The sequence below is a fragment of the Anolis carolinensis genome, chromosome 2 (genome assembly GCF_035594765.1).
Source record: "Anolis carolinensis isolate JA03-04 chromosome 2, rAnoCar3.1.pri, whole genome shotgun sequence".
In the NCBI taxonomy this organism is placed as follows: Eukaryota; Metazoa; Chordata; class Lepidosauria; order Squamata; family Dactyloidae; genus Anolis; species Anolis carolinensis.
The window spans coordinates 159,732,284-159,754,400 of NC_085842.1; the positions used below are offsets into that span (position 1 = coordinate 159,732,284).

The 22,117-nt window shown below is 44.1% G+C and overlaps 1 protein-coding gene across 3 annotated transcripts; it reads left to right on the forward strand.

Moving 5' to 3' along the window:
- Window positions 1-660: 660 nt before the first annotated feature.
- On the forward strand, window positions 661-16,111 carry smarcd1 (SWI/SNF related, matrix associated, actin dependent regulator of chromatin, subfamily d, member 1). Of its 3 annotated transcripts, none has more exons than XM_062970952.1 (13): window positions 661-850; window positions 3,881-4,068; window positions 5,193-5,235; window positions 5,320-5,442; window positions 7,731-7,853; window positions 8,638-8,754; window positions 9,124-9,225; window positions 10,500-10,661; window positions 10,748-10,845; window positions 11,529-11,664; window positions 13,501-13,623; window positions 13,908-14,009; window positions 14,527-16,111. In XM_062970952.1, exons 1-13 carry the CDS (start codon window positions 680-682, stop codon window positions 14,578-14,580), a joined length of 1,542 nt encoding a protein of 513 aa, XP_062827022.1. In that variant the 5' UTR covers window positions 661-679; the 3' UTR covers window positions 14,581-16,111. The 3 variants fall into 3 exon arrangements, with proteins under 3 accessions (XP_062827022.1, XP_062827023.1, XP_062827024.1); XM_062970953.1 differs by lacking the exon at window positions 661-850 and adding an exon at window positions 979-1,137; XM_062970954.1 differs by lacking the exon at window positions 661-850 and adding an exon at window positions 1,005-1,101.
- The last annotated feature ends 6,006 nt before the right edge of the window (window positions 16,112-22,117 follow it).

The following is a 22,117-nucleotide window of genomic DNA, read 5'->3' on the forward strand; positions in this document are numbered from 1 at the left end:
GTCAGGAGCGACTTGAGAAATTGCAAGTCGCTTCTGGAGTGAGAGAATTGGCCGTCTGCAAGGACGTTACCCAGGGGACGCCCGGGTGTTTTTTTTAAAAAAATGTTTTACCATCCTTGTGGGAGGCTTCTCTCATGTCCCCGCATGGAGCTGAAGCTGATAGAGGGAGCTCATCCGCGCTCTCCCCGGGTGGGATTCGAACCTGGCAGCTTGCAGATCAGCAGCCCAACCTTCAAGTCACAAGGCTTTAACCCACTACTCCACGGGGGACCCCAGAATGGGACACGACTAGACTTTATGTGAGGGAAAATCCTTTACCTAATGTCAAGTTATCTTAGCAGGGTGTTCCCTTCCTAGGCTGTTAGTTGAAATCCAAAACACCTGGAGGGCCCAAATGTGCCGCTGCCTGGTGGCCACTGGTCACAGAATGCAGTCGTAGCTGTGGCCTTGAAGGCAGCAATCCTTTCCCATCCAAAGCAGGGCGCTCCTGACTCAAGCTGCAATGGCAGGCCGCCGGCCGGCAGGGGCAGTCCCGCGGGGCGCTCCTCCGCCTGCCTCTCTCTCCCCAGGCAGCGGCGCTCTACCCGCCCGCGGGCGGCGCCTCTATGGTGGAGCGGCGCTCCATCTCCTGAGCCGACATCCGCCTCCCTCCGCGCTTTGTACTGCCCAGGGAGGGAAGATGGCGGCGCGGGCGGGCTTCCAGGCGGTCGCTCCGAGCGGCGGCGGCGGCGGAGCCGGGCCCGGAGCGGGACCCTTGGGGCCTGGCGCTGCGGGGGGGCCTCCGGTGCGGATGGGCCCGGCCCCGGGGCAAGGGATGTACCGCTCGCCGCTGCCCGGCGCTGCCTACCCGGTACCGACCCGGCCGGGCTTGGGAGGGGAAAAGGGGCGGGGCCAGGGAGGGGCGGGGCTTGTGGGTGATGACGTCACCTGAGGGAGCTGCGAAAGGAGCCGAGGCTGCACTGCAGTGGGCGGGGCTTAGCAGGCCGGCAGGGAGAGGGGGGGGAGGAGGGGGAGCCATTCCAGAAAGATGGAGGAGGACAAGAGGGCGCCATCCTTTCAGGGGGGATAATAGGCTCTCTTGAAAGAGAGGGCAATATGGGGGTGAGGCTGCAAGGGCGAGTGGGGAGAGACTCCGGGGTGAGCATGAAGCCTTCGAAGGGGGGAATTGCGGGGGATAAAATGCACAAGGGTCTTAAAGGGGAGGGGGAGGGGATCCAGGGCGGGGCTGGGCCAGAGGGCCTTTTGTGGCTTTGCTCTCTTTGGACCCTTTCACACAGCCCTAGATCCCAGCATATCAATGCAGAAAATCCCGCATTATCTGAGTGTGATAACCCAGTTCAAAGCAGATAATGACGGATTTTCTGCCTTGGTATTCTGGGATATAGGGCTGTGTGGAAGGACCCTGTGATCAGCTTTTATTTCCGTGCCGTTATCATCGCTCTCAGGGCCCTTCCACACAGCCCTATATCTCAGAATATCAAGGCAGGAAATCCCATCTGCTTTGAACTGGGTGATCTGAATCCACACTGCAATATATCCAAGTTCAAAGCAGATAATTTTGGATTTTATTCAGCTGTGTGGAGGGGCCTTCAGCCTTTGTGTGTGTGTGTGGTTTTTTTGCAAAGGTGATGCTCAGGATACATATATTGGGGCTTCTATTATATTTACAGTTCGTTAACATTTCTCACATATCTATATGTAAGGATTCTCTGGCATCGGTTTGAATAAGACAGATAAGAGAATTAGAGATGTTAAGTTAATATCAATTTCCTCTTTGCCTATGGCTAGGCCATAGCTATTTATTTTTAATGTAACCATTCTACATTTAATTCTGTTTTAATTTTTCAATGTTTTCAGTTCATGTTGTGTATTGTGTTGCTCTTGGCCTTTTTGGAGGTTTTATGTCTCTTTTTAGGAGAGAAAAAGCAGGGTATAAATAAATGTTATTAAGGCCCGGTGGCGCAGCAGGTTAAACCGCTGAGCTGCTGAACCTGCTGACTGAAAGGTCAGCTGTTCAAATCTGAGGAATGGGGTGAGCTCCTGCTGTAAGCCCCAGTTTCTGGCAACCTAGCAGTTTGAAAACATGCAAATGTGAGTAGATCAATAGGTACCACACCGTCGGGAAGGTAACGGCACTCCATGCAGTCATGCTAGCCACATGACCTTGGAGGTGTCTACAGACAACGGCGGCTCTTCAGCTTAGAAATGGAGATGAGCAGCAGCCCCCAGAGTCAGCCAAGACTAGACTTAATATCAGGGAAAAAAAACTTTACATTTTATTAAGGCTCCTCCAGAGGTTTTTAAGCAGAGACTGGATAGCTATCTGTCAAGAGAGCTTTGATTGTGTGCTCCTGCATGGAAAAATGAGGTTGAACTGGATGGTCCTTGCAGAGTCTTCTAGGGCCCTTCTACACAGCGATATAACCCAGAATATCGAGACACAAAATCCCACAATATCTGCTTTGAACTGTGTTATCTGAGTCCACATTGCCATATATTCCAGTTCAAAACAGATAGTGTGGGATTTTATTCAGATGTGTGGAAGGGGCCCCAGATTCTTCCAACTATGATGCTGGGATTCTATGAATTTTAATAATAATAATAATAATAATGGTGAGGGTGAGGGTTCTGGACCCAGAGGTGCTGAAAAGATATTGAAGCTAAAGGCTGTCTTATGCAGTTAGTAAGGTTTTTTTATTACTTTGCATGTAAAGTAAGAGTTGCATGGCTGGATGCTTAACTGTTGGGAAGAGAGTGACTTTCTTTGCATGGAGGAGCAGCATGCTGTGGCTGGGCATAGACCAGAACATAAGCGAGACACCCTCAATCTGCAGCCCTCCAGGTGTTTGGGCCTCCAAATCCGAGAATTCCTGACCATTGAACTAGCTGGGCGTCTGGGAGTTGAAAGCCCAAACAGTTGGAGGGCTGCAGTTTGAGGGGGCCTGTCATAGGCTGTGAAGTTTTATGCCTTCTTCCCACCACATCAGCTTTCAAATCCTGGGAGGGCCTGTCATTGGTGCTGCTTATTGAGGGGAGGGGGGTGAAGAGAGAAATCAGTCCTGAGATGAATGTGTGACTTCTTTTGTCTCTGTTGGGAAGGATAACAGGGTATATCCTCAGTCCATCCTCCTCTTCCTTCCCTCTGAAAAACAAAGCCAACCCTGAATCCTTCTCTTTCCACCTACAAGCAGCACTATCCCCTCCTGGAGCTTGAAAGCTGTCTGGGAAGATCTCTGACATTGTGCAAATGGCTACTGAAACCCTCCCTGTGCCCTGTCCAAAAGCATATACCTCATGGGCAACGTTCCAGCCTAAAAGGAAAAGAGAACTCTCTGTGAAATGTTACATTTTTGGAAAGAAGGGGAAAAATAACCTATAGGAACAGATTTTGACATTCCAGAAATTACTGTGTGTCAGCTTCTTGTATAAACCAGTTGTGATAGAGGCTCTCTGCAACTAAGGATAAAAGTATTGTTGATGAAACTGCAGAATGAATGCAGTTTGTCACCATTTTAACTATCCTGGCTCCATACTTTGGAGTTGTGGGAGTTTTATTTTGATTAGACATCATCACTCTTTGGCAAAGAAGGCTAAAGAACTATAAAATTACAACTCCCAGAATCCCATAGTATGGAGCCATGTCAGTTAAAAGTGGTGTCAAACTGCGTGAGTTCTACACTGTAGATCAGGTATGGGCAAACTTTGGCCCTCCAGGTGTTTTGGACTTTTAACTCCCACAATTCCTAATAGCCAGTTGAAGTCCAAAACACCTGGAGGACCGAAGTTTGCCCATGTCTGCTGTAGATGAACCCAAGGTGTTTTGCTGTAGAGTAACCAGTGCTTTTCCTGATTGAACACTCTGGTGATCCTCCTTTCCCAGCGCCCCGGAATGCTGCCTGGTAGCCGCATGAACCCTCAAGGACCTGCAATGGGGCCTCCAGGGTATGGTGGGAGCCCTTCAGTCCGACCAGGGATGGCTCAGTCGGGGATGGACCAGTCTCGCAAGAGGCCAGCCCCTCAGCAGATCCAGCAAGTGCAGCAGCAGTCCGTGCAGAATCGTAATCACAAGTAAGAAGCGCTTTTTCTCCATTCTTTGCACACATCATACCTACTGCCTGACTGAGGCATTTACTCATCTTTGACCTGTAACCTCCTTTCATGTATGCCATGCACCTGCTTGGACAATGCTGAGGATTCAGGAGGATAGTTGAAGCTGGACAATCACAATTTATAAACCTGGTAGCAAAGGAGCTGGATCATCATTCCCATCTCAGCATCCTCTAGAGGTGTGGGACTGCAACTCCCATTGTCCAGCTATAATGGAATAGGATGATGGAAGGTGTAGTATAATGTACCAAATTGTGGAAAGCCAGTTATAGACTTCTTTTAAGAGGTATCTTTTTGAAACACCCTATACTGGTGTTTCAGTACCCTGATCTTAAAGCTGGACGATGGGGTGGCAATAGCTACAAAATGAGAGGTTAAGGCAGTATGGGCCTAGTTGATTTTCCAAATCAAATTAGGCACATGGGTTCATTTTTTTCCGATAGTGAGTCAATATATGTATAAATATCATAATTTCAGTAAGTCCACTCTAGCCGGATCTGTCTGTCAAGTTTGGACCTCAGTATTTGCACAGTGAAATCATTCTGTTTTCTGCTCTCCCTGAACCCTCCATACCTGTACTGTGCAATCATGTCTTCACCTGGAAGCATGTAAACCCATTGTTCCTTGTCCTCACAAATCATGACAGGCTCAGGGAATATGTTAGATCTCTTTAGCATGTGGATGTGGAATAAATTTAATATAATAAGCATCTGACCAAGGCAGACATATTAGGAAGCATTACATTCAATGTAGCTTTTCCCAACAGAACAAAAAACCAAAACTAACACAGGGACTATCTGATTTCTTAGGTGCTTTGTATACTTTTTTAAAGTGATTTTAATCTAGTTTTTATATTTGTTTAATCTATTGTTAAGTAATGTTTTAATATGTCTGTAATTTTTTACTACTGGAAATGAAAGCAATTGACAGATACTATTAATTGATGCCACTGCAGCAGAAGGCATCAGTGTCCCTTCATAAAGAACCCAGCAGGAATTTTGCTTCAGCAATATACTGTATATGCAGGATACTGGCAGTCGCAGGCTCAGACTTAGCACCATCCTCCCATTTTTGTCTTTGTGCAGTGCCAAGAAGAAGAAAATGGCAGATAAGATTCTACCTCAGCGGGTAAGTGAAGTGCCAGGTATCCGTGGTACATCTTAGATACCCAGAGCAAAGAGCTGTCTTCTGATTGGCTGTGCTCTGTTCTAGATCCGGGAGCTTGTACCGGAGTCTCAGGCATATATGGATTTGTTGGCCTTTGAGAGGAAATTGGACCAGACCATCATGAGAAAGCGCCTGGATATCCAAGAGGCCTTGAAACGGCCCATTAAGGTAACAGGAGAGTGTGCATAAAACCACAGGACGGGTCTCTGTGTCTTTCCCACTGCATTATGAAATTAAGCCAAGCTCAGTAGTGGTAGGAAAGTAGAGTAGATGCCATGATACTTCTTTCCGCTCTTTGGGACACAGTTTTAGGCAGTAGTCTTCTCTGGAAAACTTAGATTTTCTTTTCTAGTTAGATTGTTTTGGCATGTGCTGACTCCTACCAGTTGTGCAGCTGCCTACAGTTAACTTCTGCTTCCCTGCCCAATGCATGATGGTTCTTTTTTATTTTCTTTACCCTTTTGTCTCTTTCTTTCTCACTATTTAGTTATCCAGTTTCCTCTTCACCATACAATTCTCATTTTTTCCCCAACATCCAGTTCTCCTTAATCCAGTACTTCTTTCTTATTGGACTTTCAGTAGAGATAGATGCCTTCTAACCATAATTCAGCCAACGTTTTGCAGTGCTGGCAGTGTGCAGTCTAGAGAGAAAGGGGGAGAAATGGAGGGCTGAAAGGGGTAAACCCTCTCATTCCGGCCTTTGAACTATCCATCACCAGTATGATAATCCCTCAATTTGGGAATGTAGCTCCCAATAAAAAGAAGACTTCCCTTTTTCTGATCTTCAAAATCATTTGTGAACACCAGTTAAATTATATGGGAATCATTTGTCCTGTAGTTTTCTCATGCAATATTTTGGTAGTGCCTAGATAAAGGATCTGCCTAGGTGGGGCAGAAAGTGTAATTCCCTGGCCATTGCTTTCACTTTTGATGGGTTTTCATTAGGGTTGGGCCTAAATCACTCTTAACGAAAAGATTTGTAGGTTTTGGTGGGCCATTTTTTTTATAATTTTCAAAAACAGAATGAGGAGGGGGGGGAGCTGAAAAGCCCAGCAAAATGGATTCACGTCAAGTTCTGGAGAGGAAAGAGTTAAGTCCACAATATATCTGAGGCAGGGGATCTGCGATCTTCGTCTTCCTGGCAGAAGCAGCCTTCATCCATGTTTTGTTGGAAACTTCCCTTCTTGTCCAGAGAGGGCCCTGGGAACTTGCATTGGGTGACCATTGAAAAGTTCCTCTCGGAGCATGATGGGAATTGAAGTTTTTTTCTCTTTGTGTTTCCCAGCCAATAAAAGGCCTGGTGTTCTGATTGGCCATGTTCTGATTGGCTGAGAATGGACACAACCGGCAACTACAATTCCCAGAACCCTCTCTTGCGATTTGTCTTATTTTTAAAAATAGTAAAGGTAAAGGTTTCCCCTGACATTAAATCCAGTCGTGACCGACTCTGGAGGTTGGTGCCCATTTCCATTTCTAAGCCGAAGAGCCGGCGTTGTCCATAGACACCTCCAAGGTCATGTGGCCGGCATGACTGCATGGAGCGCCGTTACCTTCCCGCCGGAGCGGTACCTATTGATCTGCTCACATTGGCATGTTTTCAAACTGCTAGGTTGGCAGGAGCTGGAGCTAACAGCAGCCACCCACGCCGCTCCCAGAGTTTGAACCTGGGACCTTTCGGTCTGCAAGTTCAGCAGCTCAGTGCTTTAACACACTTCGCCACCGGGGCTCCTTTTATTTTTTTAAAAAATGTTATGTTTAAAACTAAATAATTTTTAAAAATCAGTATATTGATGAATTGTTTTGAAACTTGGCAGGCCTGCAGTTGTAAATGGGATCTCAAACTGAGGTAGGTTTCATGCAGATAGGCCTTAAAATGGCTGGAGATTGAGCCTTTGAAGTTTTCCATTGTAGCCAATGGGCCGAATCTCTGTCAAATGAAACAGAAACACCCCTTCCCTTTTAAGTAACTTCCTGGTAAACAGAATGAGGGTTCAGCCAGCAATGGAACCTGAAACGGCGTGCCTTTTGGCCGAATTGTACACTTCTAGTTTTCATCTGGTAGGAATGTCATAGTGTTAAGGAAGTGTAATGCCTGCTTTTAACTCATCCCATTTAAAGGAAAACTAAAATTCCATACACATGGTAAACATTGTGTTTGAATTTATGTATACATATTGTTCTCATCTGAACAACCTTTTAGAAACAAATCTGCCATACTTTTTCTGAATGCATGGAAACACAGGCTTCAGAACAGCATCTGCGTGCAGCGAAGCAGAGTGCTTTGGAAGGGCCTCAAGGAGATGTGGTAAAGTTTGCCAGGGTAGAGATAACTTACTAAGAGCATGGGTCCTTTTTTATGGGGAGATTGTTTTCTTTGAGATTGAAGGTATGGTGGTAAGGTTTGAGATTATTTATTCGGTTTCACAACAACTGTGCTGGGTATCATTCTCTTTTAGCAAAAGCGGAAGCTGCGCATTTTCATCTCCAACACCTTCAACCCAGCTAAGTCAGATGCAGAGGATGGGGAAGGTACTGTTGCCTCCTGGGAGCTTCGAGTGGAAGGACGGTTATTAGAAGACGTAAGTGAGGGAAGAAATTGGCATCTTCATATCTGCCTGTAGAAATGTATCAGTGCTGAGGTATTAGTGCCTAATGTTCTTCGAAGTGAATAAGATGGAGGATGACTATGAAGATGAAGTAGTCTTCCTAGTCTAGAAAAGATGGCTTATGAGAATGCATTTCGCTTAATAGTGAAACAACATTTTTATAGCAGTTGACATATAACTTTTCACCATTCTGGATTCAAGTAAGTCCTCTTATCAGGTCTGTTGCACTAGGAAATCTCTTTGCTTACATGCTTTTGCTGAGGTTGGGAGGAAGCAAATCAGGACTCTGTCCTCATCCTTGGAGCAGTGGAAGCACTGTTTATATATATATATATAGTGTTAACTGCCTTTATTGAGAGGAAGATGAGATATAAATGGCGGTAGAGTTGGTTTGTATTGGTGGCCTTTAGGAAAATGAGTCCTTGACTTTGCTCTTAGTTTAGAAAATATCTAGATTTTAATAGGGATGAAGTTGATGTGAAGTTAAAATAGTTCTGACCTTTTCAAATGTCATTATCATTTAATAGTTTTAGAAGGATCTCTTCATTAACATTGCATAGTTGTGCCAGAAGATGGTGCTATAAGACACTGACAGTTCCTTTGACGCATGATTTTTGGCTCGGTGAAAACGCACTCTCTCCGGCAAAAACAATTAATGTCCCTTTTGCTTTAGCTTATGCACCTTAAATGTTGTATGTTTTGTGTTTCAGTTTTGTTTTGAAATATTACTTTTTCTCCTTCACTCTTCTTCTTGCAGTCTGCTCTCTCCAAGTATGATGCTACCAAGCAGAAGAGAAAGTTCTCGTCCTTCTTCAAATCTCTGGTGATTGAGTTGGACAAGGACCTCTATGGCCCAGACAATCACTTGGTGGAGGTAAGGTGCCCGTCTCGCATGCATCATTCAGGCCAGATTGTGCAGAGTAAGACAGCTGTAGTATAACAAGGAAAAGGAGTATAAAACGAGCCTTGGCACCTTTTCACTTATTGTTGTTTTTGTTTAAACCTCTAAATTCAGGACTCCAGGCAGTCTGTAACTTGACAGCTTCACACTATTATGGCCTATAATTTTTTTCAGTCACAATTCTCTGTGCTTTAAGGGCCTGCTTTAAATTCTACTAATAGGGTCCCGGAAAGAATCTAGGTCATCTCATCCAAAACTGGATCTCCCACACTGGCATTTGACTTTGCTTCTGAATGTCTGCCTCTTCCCTGATCCCTCTTGCCCTCTTTCTCTTCATCTCAGTGGCACAGGACTGCTACCACCCAGGAGACAGACGGTTTCCAGGTTAAAAGACCTGGGGATGTGAATGTGCGCTGTACTGTCCTCTTGATGTTGGACTACCAGGTAGGGAGGAGCTCCTCATGAGGACCAATAGAGAGGTGTTGGTGGTTGTGGGTCATCTCTTTGACCTCTTAGAATATCCCACTTTCCATATTTATTGGGGAATTGATTCTTTTATATAATTTAATGCAGGGTTGTCACACTCATTTTCATCAAGGACCATTACAGCCTTCAAATGCCCACTGAATCCATGGACGGAGAATCCGTGGATACAGAAGGCCAACTATAATTTTTTTACATGGTGGTCAGTGCTCTTTAGTTTTTACCCAATTTGGATTCCCAGATTTTGTTGAATGATAACTCCCATCACTTTTGATGATCTGCAATTCCAACTGGGGATGATAGGAATTGCAGCCCAACTGGACTTGTGGTGCTGAGGTTTGGGAAAAGCTAAAGGACATTTTAACATCAGATATCATATCCACAAGCCTTGTATCTTAATTCAAACCACACTCTCCTGACTAAACAGAACACACTGCAGGCTTCCAGATGTTACTGTATCACAAATCCCATCATCATCTAGTCATGATGCCTAATGATGAGGAATACAGTAGTTGTAGTCCATCATCTGAAGGGCCACATAAAATGACATAGTGGGGCAGACTCGGCTCGCAGGCCTTTGAGTTTGACATATGTGGTCTAGTGTGTATTTGTGTAAAACAAGCAATGACTGAAATCATTTGTTTTCCATCTGACCCAGAGTGGTTATAGAAACTTTTTTTCTTCAGTGAGTTTCGGTTTCTTAACTTTTTTTAAAAAAACTGGGTCTGAGCTACACTAACTCACCCCATCTCTTCTAGGCTCCAAAAAGAGGGGAAAATCTCTAAGCACTACATCTCTCCTGACACACAAGCAGAGAGCAATCTCAAGACACACAGCACACACTTAAGAAATAAAAGTACAAGTCAGAGACAAAAGGCATGCACCTACAAAGGATCCATTCTACATAAACAATCAGAATGAGCGCAGAAACAGAGAGAAGAATTAGATACATTCTGAGGGTCATTCAGGACACGGGGGAGGAATTCCCTCAGCCTATTCTAAAGCTAACTAACTACTACTCATTGAGGACTGCAGACTTGGGCAGTGTGGGGTTGAATTCTAACAATTATAACTGACTAGCTTAGGGACCTGGTAATGCCTGGGTTATTAGCAGAAGGCATTGTTTGTTTTGGAATGTTAGATAGTATCACTGAAATTTGGTCCAGATCCGTCGTAAAGTGAAGATAATAAAAATGGTGATCTTGTCCTTTTGAAATGTTATGTTTTCTTTGTAGCCTCCACAGTTCAAACTGGACCCGCGCTTGGCCCGCCTCCTAGGGATCCACACTCAGACACGCCCAGTGATCATCCAAGCACTGTGGCAATACATCAAGACCCACAAGCTGCAAGACCCCCATGAGAGGGAGTATGTTATTTGTGACAAGTACCTCCAACAGGTAAAGGCAAAGGGGGCGAACAACAGCTCCTCCTGGAATATTGCACTCTTTCTGAAATTCCTCAACTTCTCTTTTTTATCCTGCAGATATTTGAATCTCCGCGAATGAAGTTCTCGGAGATCCCCCAGAGGCTTCATGCATTGCTTATGCCTCCAGAGCCAATCATCATCAATCATGTCATCAGGTGAAGCTGGAGTCTTTGTTTTCGGAATCACAGTTCAATTAAAATAGTACAGGAGCCTAGTTTGAGATTGCTATATCTCTGCAACCCCAAACTGCCTTTGAATGAAACTCTTATCAGTTGAAAGATTGAGCATAGGGTTTTAAATTATTGCCATAGATGCCTCTCCCAACACAAAGAGCCCCAGCCTCAGTCATATGCAATATAAGGCCTAATGAGATATTCTTCATTTGTGGAGTTGTTTTTTATATTTGCTTCTTGATCAAAATGATTAGTAAAACTTGATAACTTGGTTACTCATTAAACTAACATTGTGTAATTGTAACATGTTGCCATCATGAAATATACTGCTTTGAAATTGGGGGCATCATTTTATAACACCTTGTGGGGGGGGGGGGGGGTTGTATTTTAGAAAATATACTTTGAATGTTAATCATGCTTGGATATTTCTAATTGCATTAGTTGTAGCAAAACAGTAAAAAAAAGTCATCTGACAAATTTAATACTTACAGTATGAACTCTCAGATTACTATCCATGTTTGTAGCTTTGATCCAAGTTGTACCATGTGTTTCACTAGATGTCCTAAATTGGGAGGCTTTTGACTCTTCCCATGATCTCCAGCTGTGCTTTAGAAGTGTTTTGTTGACCAAACCCTTAATTCCAGCCATCTGTCTTGCTTCCTTAGTGTCGATCCAAATGATCAGAAGAAAACTGCCTGCTATGATATTGATGTGGAAGTGGATGACACCTTGAAAACCCAAATGAATTCCTTCCTGCTCTCCACAGCCAGCCAGCAAGAGATAGCTGCACTGGATAACAAGGTGTGAGCTGCTAGAGGTGGCCTTTGTACTGAGATTGTGTCCTAACTGCAACATCAATGATGCTGAAGAAGTAAACCTTTCTTTTACCAGTCTTTTAATAGGAAGGTTTTAATGTTGTTTCTTGGCTGTCATAGATACAAGAGTTCTTTAAACTCAATTGAAATAATGTGCATTACTCAGCAGAAATGGTGCAAAAAAGAAGAAAATAGTAATGCCTTTTAATATTTGGGAAGGGTACCTGAAATGAAGAGCTCTGGGTTACTCTGCATATGAACAACATTACACCAATGTGCATGATGAAAACAGCATTGAATATTCTGATTTGGCTCCTTAATGTACTCTTGGTGTATTTTTGTAAAATCATTTGCTAGCCAATGTCATGTGTGAGCATTTTATAACAGCAAGCAAAATACCTGGTTTTAGCTTGCTAAAAAAAAGCATGGGTTAATGAACATGCTTTCATTACAGGGAAGAGCTTAGGTAACTGCAGGAGAATTCAAGAGCAAGTGAAAAAGTTGTGTTTCCACAATCCCTGTGGGTATCTGGATCAGGCCTGGGGTTGACCTGGATTCAGATTGCTGGCATTGTAGCAGCCTTTTAGAACCCCTGGGAAGGTTGCCCAGTTATTCGTTGAAAGCTGAAATAAAGCAGATTCTTGGTTGGAAGGAGTCTGACTCTGGGCAACAGCGGAAAGGTCCAGCACCATATCCAGAAAAGAAGGAGCTTGTTGTGAGGGCGCCTGGAGGGATATGAGACACATTTGGGCCAGCCTTACACTATTGTAATTGTGTTAGTGGTTTTCATTAACATAAGTACTGCTCCAGGCACAGATAGTTGTAGACATACTTACACAAAGTAAACTACACAGTGTGTAATGGAATTTATAGTAAATTTTCTTGAAATTTCAGCCTTAATCATATTTCCAGTTTTGTCTTGCAAAAACATCTTAAATGTTCATGCACAGACACACACACCCCTCCATGTGCACATATTTCCATATATAGAGTGTTTTAAAAAGATGGACCTAATTTGAATTTGGATATCTCTGCAACCATCGCTTATGAATGAAACTCTTGCCATTTGAAAGGGTGGATCATAGAGTTTCTTATTATTGTTTCTAAATGCCTCTCTCTGTGCACAAACAACCCCCTACCTCAGTCACTCGCAAGATGATGCCCCGCAGTGTAAGATCTAATAAGATGTTCTTCATTTGCAGAATTCTTTTTATTTTTGGCTAATTGAACCATTTCTATTTGTGTAACTGTGATATGTTAACTGTGAGATCTACTCTTTGAAATTGGGCCCATCATTTTGAAACGCCCTGTATCTTTGTTCTAAAGCACTAAGAGGATTTTTGTTTCATTTGTTTGATGCTTTGTTCATTCGGTTTCATGTCTAATCCCTGGTAGCTTTGATCCCATGAAGAAGCCTGAGATGAGGTTAATGTTGCCTTACTCTGAGGCCATTAAAATAGCAAGGTCTTTAGACAAATGGGTTCATTTGATAGAATGGTAGGAATTCACTGCTGAAAAGGCAACAAAGAGCAAATCTTACCATAACAGAGAAAGGGTGAAATTTGTTATTTATTTGTTCAGTCGCTTCCTCATGGACCAGCCCATGTCAGAACTCCCTGTTGGCCGTTGCCACCCCCAGCTCCTTCAAGGGTGAAATAGTTACCAGGAAAAAGAGGTATAATGTGATCACAGAACCACAATGGGAATAATGTGGCCCTTCAGGTGATGCTGGAAATGTTGTCTTTCAACTACATCTCTGTAGTGCTATATATATAGTCATCACCTGTTTTTAGTGTTTCTTTACTGTATTTCTCCATCTCAGATCCATGAGACCATAGAAACTATTAACCAGCTGAAGACTCAGAGGGAGTTCATGCTGAGCTTTGCCAGAGATCCACAGGGCTTCATCAATGATTGGCTGCAGTCCCAGTGCCGAGACCTGAAGGTAGGAAGCACATGAAGTATAGATTTTAGGAGGTTGCTCAGGAGACCACAGGAGGCTTCCAAGGCAAAACCTAGTGGCTTTCTCCAATCTGGTGCAGTGCAGATCTTTGGGACTAACTCCCATCATCTGTGACCATTGATTATTCTGGTCAGGCCTGATTGGAACAGTTGAATCACATTAGGGCAGGCCAAACTGGAAGATTAGAATTTACATTGGACATTTACAGCCTTGGTTCATGGAAGCAAAGAATTAGGAATAACCAGTCCTTCTCCACTCACCTCCAGGCTATGACGGATGTTGTCGGAAACCCAGAAGAAGAGCGCCGAGCGGAATTCTATTTCCAACCATGGGCTCAAGAAGCTGTGTGCAGATACTTTTACTCAAAGGTAAATTGTTCTCTTGTATTTCTCATGTAAACAAAGAGAAACCTGTTCTCTTGTTTTTGAAATATTTTCCCCTCCCTCAGTTTGTTCAGGAGGTTTCAGCCTAACTTGCCCAGCCACTCCAAGGTCTGGTATTCGGAGCACTGGTCCCGACTCAATCCTACAGACAAAAACTATATTTCATCTTGGAGATATTTTTTTTCATGTCAGGAGTGACTTGAGAAACTGCAAGTCGCTTCTGGTATGAGAGAATAATCCTATCTCTAACATGCCAGCAGATGAAGTACAATTTCAACTTGTTTTGACCTTAAGCATTTAGAGATTATTCCATTCTGTACTGGGATGAAAGAAGAGTCCTGTCTCATCAGAAGTACCTCTGCCTTCAGTATTACTACTTTATTAGGACTAGAACCTCCGTCTTTCTTCTCTAGGGACGAAGGGTTAGTTAGCATCTACTGGTTGTCTCTCCTGCCCAGAAATATCACATACACTAATGTTGTCATTTTGACTTTTCTTACAGGTTCAGCAGAGACGGCAAGAGTTGGAACAGGCTTTGGGAATCCGTAACACATAGACAGGCCTGCCTCTCCCTCGCCAGCAGGACTCCTGGCTACCAAACACTGCAGGGATACACTGCTCAGGCCTATACAATTCCCACTCCAGCACAGAACCTACCACTACTGCCCTGCCCTCCCCGCCCAACCCCAACATCATATTTCTGCTGCTCCAGTCCTCTCCTTGGAGGAGAGGGCGACATTGACAGCCAGGCTAAAGCTCTTGTATTTCTGCCTGGCCCTCTGTCCTTGATGGTTGCCTTTTCTTGGGCCCCAGAGCTCTCCTGCCCTGGCTCTAGCTGAAGCTCTTCTGCATTTCAGACAGCTTCAGTTCAGAGTCTTCCTAGCTCAGGATTTCCTTGCCGGTCCCTCAGGCCCCATTCCCTGGCCTCACTCCAAAGTGGAGGAGTGGACAGCTTTTCTGCACCTCAGTTCTAAATTTTGCCAGGTGGGCACAGGTCTGGGCTCCTTTGGTTTCCTGCAGGGTCTAGGAAACAGCAAATCTTGTACAACTTCTGGCCTCTTAAACAGATTAGGCAGATGCATCTGTTAGGAAATAATTGAATATCTTCCACCCACTCCCCTTTTGTCTGGCTTTTTTTTCATTGAAAACTATAGTGCTGCAAAGCTGGCAAGGAGCCTGCAGGGTCACTGGGGTCATACCTGTCTTTCACATTAGTGTCTCTTTAATGGGATGATTAGAAAAGCTGCCAGCTAAGATATTGGGCCCTCCTGTCCCCCATTAATAATTTAAAATCCATTTCCAGGAAAGTAGATACATTTTCCATGCCAATACTATATCTCTTTCACCCCACTATTGTCACCTCTGTTCTCTAGACCTGCAAAAGTTGGCAGAAGGGCATATGCAAACTAAAGTTGCTCTCCTTTTGCCACCGAATTGGCACAGAGCAGGTTTCTGGAGTAAACGTTTAAACAAGGGGGGAGGGGATTTTTAGTGGGATGAACACATCCTTTCTGACACATCTTTCTTGGTCTTGGGTACCCGCTGGTGGGGAGGCATTCAGGATACAGCTCCGTCTTTTTATTGATTGATTCCAGGGACTGTAATGCAGCTGGACTGGTCCCAGTTGCTTGTATTGACACTAGTTGCAAAAATCAAGTAACTGACAACCCCGCTTCCTCTTCCAATGCTGACATTGAGGCAAGGGATTGCTATGAATTTAGGAGTTCAGGCGACCCTATCCCTCTGTGTCCATGTGTTCAAGCTGAGCGTGAGCGACTCGTCTTGTCTTTGCCACATGAAAGACCTCGCCCCAATCCCTCCCTTCCCTTCCTTTTCCTTGCTTTGTGGTGCTGGGGAATAGAACCCTGGTGCCTTACGTAGCTGCCACAGGCTCTCAGGGCAAGTATAGATGAAGGAAGCTCAGAGACTGACTGGCTCGGCAAGTGTAGCTGTTCTTAACTGCTCCCTCTTCTTACGCTTTATGTTCTGTGGTTCTCTTTTCCACCCTCTCCCCTTGGACCAAATTTTTTTGTACTGTATCCTTTTAGATGTCGCCCCCATTTTAATAAAAGCTGCCTCTGACTGAAGCTGCTCTCCTGCCGTTTATGCTGTATGGCTGGCTTGCATTCCTGTGTCCTGATGTGGGGGTATATATGAATTAGGCCAAAACCTGCTTGACAAAAAAAGTTAAAAAAGGCTTTTAGACTTCATGCTGGTTGCCTGCTAGTAAACATTGTATCCTACTTTCTAATTGACTCCATTGGGGAAAGACTACATTTGTTGGATCTTGAGAAAACGCCTGTTCACAGCTGTAGTTCATTGCGTGAAATGAAGCCCTTTAATGTAATTTCTTTAGCCCCGAGGCTGCCTCTTATGTCAGCCTGAGGGAGCTGTCTATGTAATGTTACACCCAGATGTGGAACTATATTTATAGATACTTTCTCATACATGCATACACTTCAATGCAGAAGGTGGGCAAGAAATGAAAGTATACACCACTGCTTCTTAACCTGTGGGTCCAGACTCCAAATGGCATCCCTTAGCTCAGTGTTGGAGCCCCCAGTGGCACAATGGGTTAAACCCTTGTGCCAGCAGGACTACTGACCAATAGGTAGGCGGTTCGAATCTGGGGAGAGCGGGTGAGCTCTCTCTGTAAGCTTCAGCTCCCCATGCAGGGACATGAGAGAAGCCTCACAAGGATGGTCAAACATCTGGGCATCCCCTGGGCAACGTCCTTGCAGACTGCCAAATCTCTCTCACAGGAAGTGACTTGCAGTTTCTCAAGTCACTCCTGACACAAAAAAAGTCTCAGTGTTGGGGTCCCCCAAAATCTGGCAACAGGGAAAGGTTTCTGAACTTTTCTATTTCCAAAAATCTCTCAGCAACAACTTGCAGTGTTTACAGTGGATCTTGCAGAAAATGCTTCAGCTGTATGTCACAAAAAAAGAAAATCAGCCTGTTCAGCAATCCTAGCCAATGCTGATTTATTATAATTGATGTTTAGTTGTTATGCCTATTTATATACCAGGGTCACATATAAAAATGTCTTGAACAGAAAGGGGGTGGGCGTGGGGGGGAAATTAAGAAGGCCTGGTATAGACTCCTGGTATCTGAGTATCAGGCTGCATAGCAATAAAAATCTAATTACACTGTAGCCGGCCCTAGGTATTTTTCAAGTGTAGGCGAACAGAATTTTGCCCGCCCCCCCCCCCAAACCAATCACTGAAAAAAGCGTTGGATAAGCGAAAACGTTGGATAATAAGGAGGGATTAAGGAAAAGCCTATTAAACATCAAATTACATTAAGGTTTTACAAATTAAGCACCCAAACATCATGTTTTACAACAAATCAACAGAAAAAGCAGTCTCGACTGCGCCCCCATATGTTTTGTGCCCCAAGTGACCGCTTAATTCGCCTCATTGTTGGACCGGCTCTGACTGTAGCCCCTGTATACTTGCCACCACATTTAATAGCAAAGCAGAGTCGTGGTGGGAATGTGAGAGGCTTTTGCCATCCCTCTGTATTTTTCACTCAAAAGACAATTTTCCTGATACCAATTGTAGAAAACAGCCACTGCTAGTGTGAACAAAGGAGGTGGGCTTTTTTGGCCTTGGAAGGTAGGCTGTGCATTTCTTAGAGGCACAGTGTTCCCATCTCTCCCTTTTGAACCTTTTTTTAAGAGTTACGTTTCATGGGAAGCTTTCCATTTTGTTCAGGCTGGGTCAGAGGAGCCCTTGTTCGTTCTGCTATATATTACTTTGGTAGTGCTAAAGCCACATGATACCCAGTTGACATTTTCAACGGGCAAGAAAGTAGGATGGCCTGTCCTGCTTTAGGGAGCAGCTGGGGAGATTGCCCTTCTTAAAGACTTCCTGTGGTCATGGAAACAAAGACTCAAGGATTGGAAGGGGCTCCATGGACCATTTAGTCTAACTCCTTCGTGCAGGATCTCCAGTTAAAAAATCCTGAGCAAAATTCCCAGCAAATGACTGATACAGGAAGAAATAAAACCGCTTTTCTCTGCTATACTCGTTTTGTGATTACAAGGACCTTTGTTGAGGTGGGAGAAAGTATTTAAAGTGGGCTCCCCTGCCTCATCTGGAATGGTATGGTCCATTTCTCAACCCATTCTGCATATGCAGGGCTTGCGTAGGTGTGCTAGCAGAACATGAAAAAGGAACAAACAAGTTGTGTTATGCAAACGAAGAAGAAGAGCAATCCTAATTTTGTGGCAGTAAAAACTAAAAGAAACGTGTTAAGTGTGTTGCCTGGAGATAAACAATTGATCTGCATCACTGATTCAGTGACAGATGCACCATCTCAACCAGGCCTCTATTCAAAGGATGCTACACGTGGCAGCCTTCTGATGGGCCCATGTGCTTAGTTATGAAATATTACTTATTATATTATTTTGTATTCTAAACATCACTAAAGAGATGTATTTGAAACATATTCTCTTTTTTAATCACAACGGGTAGAGGAAATGAGCTGAGCAAACTCAAAGGCTGGTGGACAGTTATGGGTGAAGAAAAAATCCCTGGGCCACAACCACTAATACTGCTCATCTTTGGCCTTTTTTGGGGGGGAGGGGGGAGTTAACCCTTGTGCTGGCAGGACTGATGACTTGAAGGTTGGGTTGCTGACCTGAAAGTTGCCGGTTCAAATCCAACCCAGGGATGAGCTCCCTCTATCAGCTCCAGCTCCATGCAGGGACATGAGAGAAGCCTCCCACAAGGATGGTAAAAACATCAAAAACAACCGTGCGTCCCCTGGGCAACGTCCTTGCAGACAGCCAATTCTCTCACATCAGAAGCGACTTGCAGTTTCTCAAGTCACTCCTGACATGAAAAAAAGAGCTTTTATGGTTTGTAATTTTTCCCCATAAGTGTTTCATTTTCAAATTACAATTTAACTAGCAAACCAATTTCTCTAATTCCCATAGTAAAGGTAAAGGTTTTCCCCTGACGTTAAGTCTAGTTGTGTCCGACTCGGGGTTGGTGCTCATCTCCATTTCTAAGCCAAAGAGCCAACATTGTCCAAGGTTACGCAGCCGGCATGACTGCATGGAGCGCCACTACCTTCCTGCCAGAGCTGTACCTATTGATCTACTCACATTTGCATGTTTTCGAACTGCTAGGTTGGCAAAAGCTGGAGCTAACAGCAGGAGCTCACCCTGCTCCCTGGATTCAACCCGCCAACCTTTCAGTCAGCAAGCTCAGCAACTCAGTGGTTTAACCTGCTTTGCCACTGGGTTAATTCCCATATTAAGGTTTTATTAGGCACCAAATAATCCTTGCAGCTTCTACTCGTAAATTCTTCATAAACAGTGAGGTCTGACTGCCACTCTCAATCTTGCCTGCACTGGCAAGGGCTGATGGGAGTTGAGGTTTGACATCTGCAGGACACTGGTTATCAGAGGAGAATAATAATAATAATAATAATAATAATAATAATAATAATAATAATAATCTTCCTTGACAAAATTGAAGGAAAAACTGATAAGGAGAAGACCTGGCTCTGGCTCACAAATGGGACCCTGAAGAAGGAGACAGAAGGCCTGATCCTTGCAGCCCAGGAGCAAGCCAACAGAACAAATGCAATTAAGGCCAAGATCGAAAAATCAGCTGATGACCCAAAATGCAGACTGTGCAAGGAAACCGACGAAACCATTGATCATATCCTCAGCTGCTGTAAGAAAATCGCACAGACAGACTACAAACAGAGGCACAACTACATGGCCCAAATGATCCATTGGAACTTATGCCTCAAGTACCACCTCCCAGCAGCAAAGAACTGGTGGGATCACAAACCTGCAAAAGTATTGGAAAATGAGCACGCAAAGATACTGTGGGACTTCCGAATCCAGACTGACAAAGTTCTGGAACACAACACACCAGACATCACAGTTGTGGAAAAGAAAAAGGTTTGGATCATTGATGTTGCCATCCCAGATGACAGTTGCATTGACGAAAAACAACAGGAAAAACTCAGATGCTATCAGGACCTCAAGATTGAACTTCAAAGACTCTGGCAGAAACTAGACCACCGGGTGGTCCCGGTGGTGATGGGCACACTGGGTGCCGTGCCAAAAGATCTCAGCCGGCATTTGGAAACAATAGACATTGACAAAATTACGATCTGCCAACTGCAAAAGGCCACCCTACTGGGATCTGCGCGCATCATCCGAAAATACATCACACAATCCTAGACACTTGGGAAGTGTTCGACTTGTGATTTTGTGATATGAAATCCAGCATATCTATCTTGTTTGCTGTGTCATACAATAAAATAATCTTTATATCCTACCACCATCTCCCCAGAGGAACTCGGGGTGGCTCACAGAAGCACTACAAGTGCTGAAATAAAATAATTCATAAGCATATAGACAATGACAACATAAGCATTCCTTCTGCAATGTAGATGGGTGGCTGTCCAATCGAGAATTTTATTTCCCTGCTGGTAAATATGCCCCATTGAGTTCAGGGAAGTGTGCATACAACTGCAACTTGTGTGTTTGTTAGTTGCATTTAGGGTCTGCTTTTTGTCCAATGCACTCAAGGAACGTGGCTGTGATCCTCCTCACAGCTTTATCCTAACAAACACTATGGGGCAGGCTGTTAAAGCTGAGTGGGCCAATATGCCTCTGCCTCAAAATGGTAAAATAATTATCCAAAGTGCTCAGGATAGGCTATATCAGGCATGGACTAATTTGGACCCTCAAGGTGTTTTGGACTTCAACACCCACAATTCCTAAAAGCCTCGGGCCCTTTCCTTCCCCCCCCCCCCCCCCCCCCTCAGCCATTTGGCTATATAGATATCCTCTTGCCCACTTCTCAACATGTGACTGGCCTAAAGGTACTCAGTAAGTTTCTTAGCTTAGTGGAAGAGCTGAGTCTCAATCTTCCGACTATTATCCCATGCTAGCTCTCTTCCACAGTGGGATACAGTTCATTCACACTGTAACTGGGAAAGATATAGTTGATCTTTGGGAGGGGAAAGTTGGTCTTATTGTCTTCCCTGAGTGAATTCTCCGGGTTAGGAGCAAAGGAGCTCAACCTGCTACTCTGGAAAAGCAACCTCCTAATGAAAACTCTGCTTTCTAATCACATAGGGGTGGAAATCCGTGCCCCACAATGACTTGCTATCTGAAGTGCCCTTTGCTCTTCCAGCTCTTCAGGCTGAACTTTGCTATGTGACAAATAAATCAATAAATCTCTGCCAGGGAATTCTTCTGTGTAGGACGGCAGCTTGTGCGGGGACTACAGCGGGAAGGCTTATGCTCAGGAACACAGAAACCTTTGCTAGTATTCTGAATTAAAAACCATCAGATCCAAAGAGTCTGAAGCAAAAGGGTGAGGAGGGTTCAGTCCTAGAGGAAGACTAATATGATGCAATCTTCAAGTCATGCAAATCAGAATATTTAAACCCAGCTGTCATTCTGGGTCTAAGAACTCTTGTCTGTTGGAGACAAGTGTGAATGTTGCAATTAATCACCTTGATTAGCATTGAAAAACCTTGCAGCTTCAAGACCTGGCTGATTCCTGCCTGGGAAAATCCAACAGACTTCCATAGCAAAGGATTGACCTGTTACCCATTTTTATTTTTACTACACTTTATTCCTTTATCCGGCCATAGTCTCCTTTGTTTATGCCTTCCCCAGCACTTTAATGGGATAATGGTTTTGTATCATCCTCTCCCCGACTGTATCTGATACTACTAGCACTTTTATGGCCCAGTTCTTTTTAGAAGCCAACCCAGGATTTTATCAAGCATGTTTGTTTTATATGATCTTATTTGTTTTATGATTTGCTTTATTGTTGATTGATTTGTTTTATCGTTGTGTTTTATATTGTCTGTTTTGCCTGGGCTTGGCCCCATGTAAGCCGCCCCAAATCCCCTTGGGGAGATGGGGCGGGGTATAAAAATAAAATTATTATTATTATTATTATTATTATTATTATTATTATTATTATTATTATTATTATTATTTCTCCCACCCTGCACCTTCCGCAGATATATAAATCCCACTTGTCTAGTTTCCAACAGACCTCACAACCTCTGAGGATGCCTGCCATAGATGCAGGTGAAAGGTC

Bases quoted from the DNA above. Each gene is read 5' to 3' on its own strand.
- smarcd1 (XM_062970952.1), top strand. From the start codon at position 680: ATGGCGGCGCGGGCGGGCTTCCAGGCGGTCGCTCCGAGCGGCGGCGGC. The intron at 9,226-10,499 runs GTAGGGAGGAGC...TTTTCTTTGTAG, and splicing joins TCTTGATGTTGGACTACCAG to CCTCCACAGTTCAAACTGGA. The intron at 13,624-13,907 runs GTAGGAAGCACA...ACTCACCTCCAG, and splicing joins CCCAGTGCCGAGACCTGAAG to GCTATGACGGATGTTGTCGG.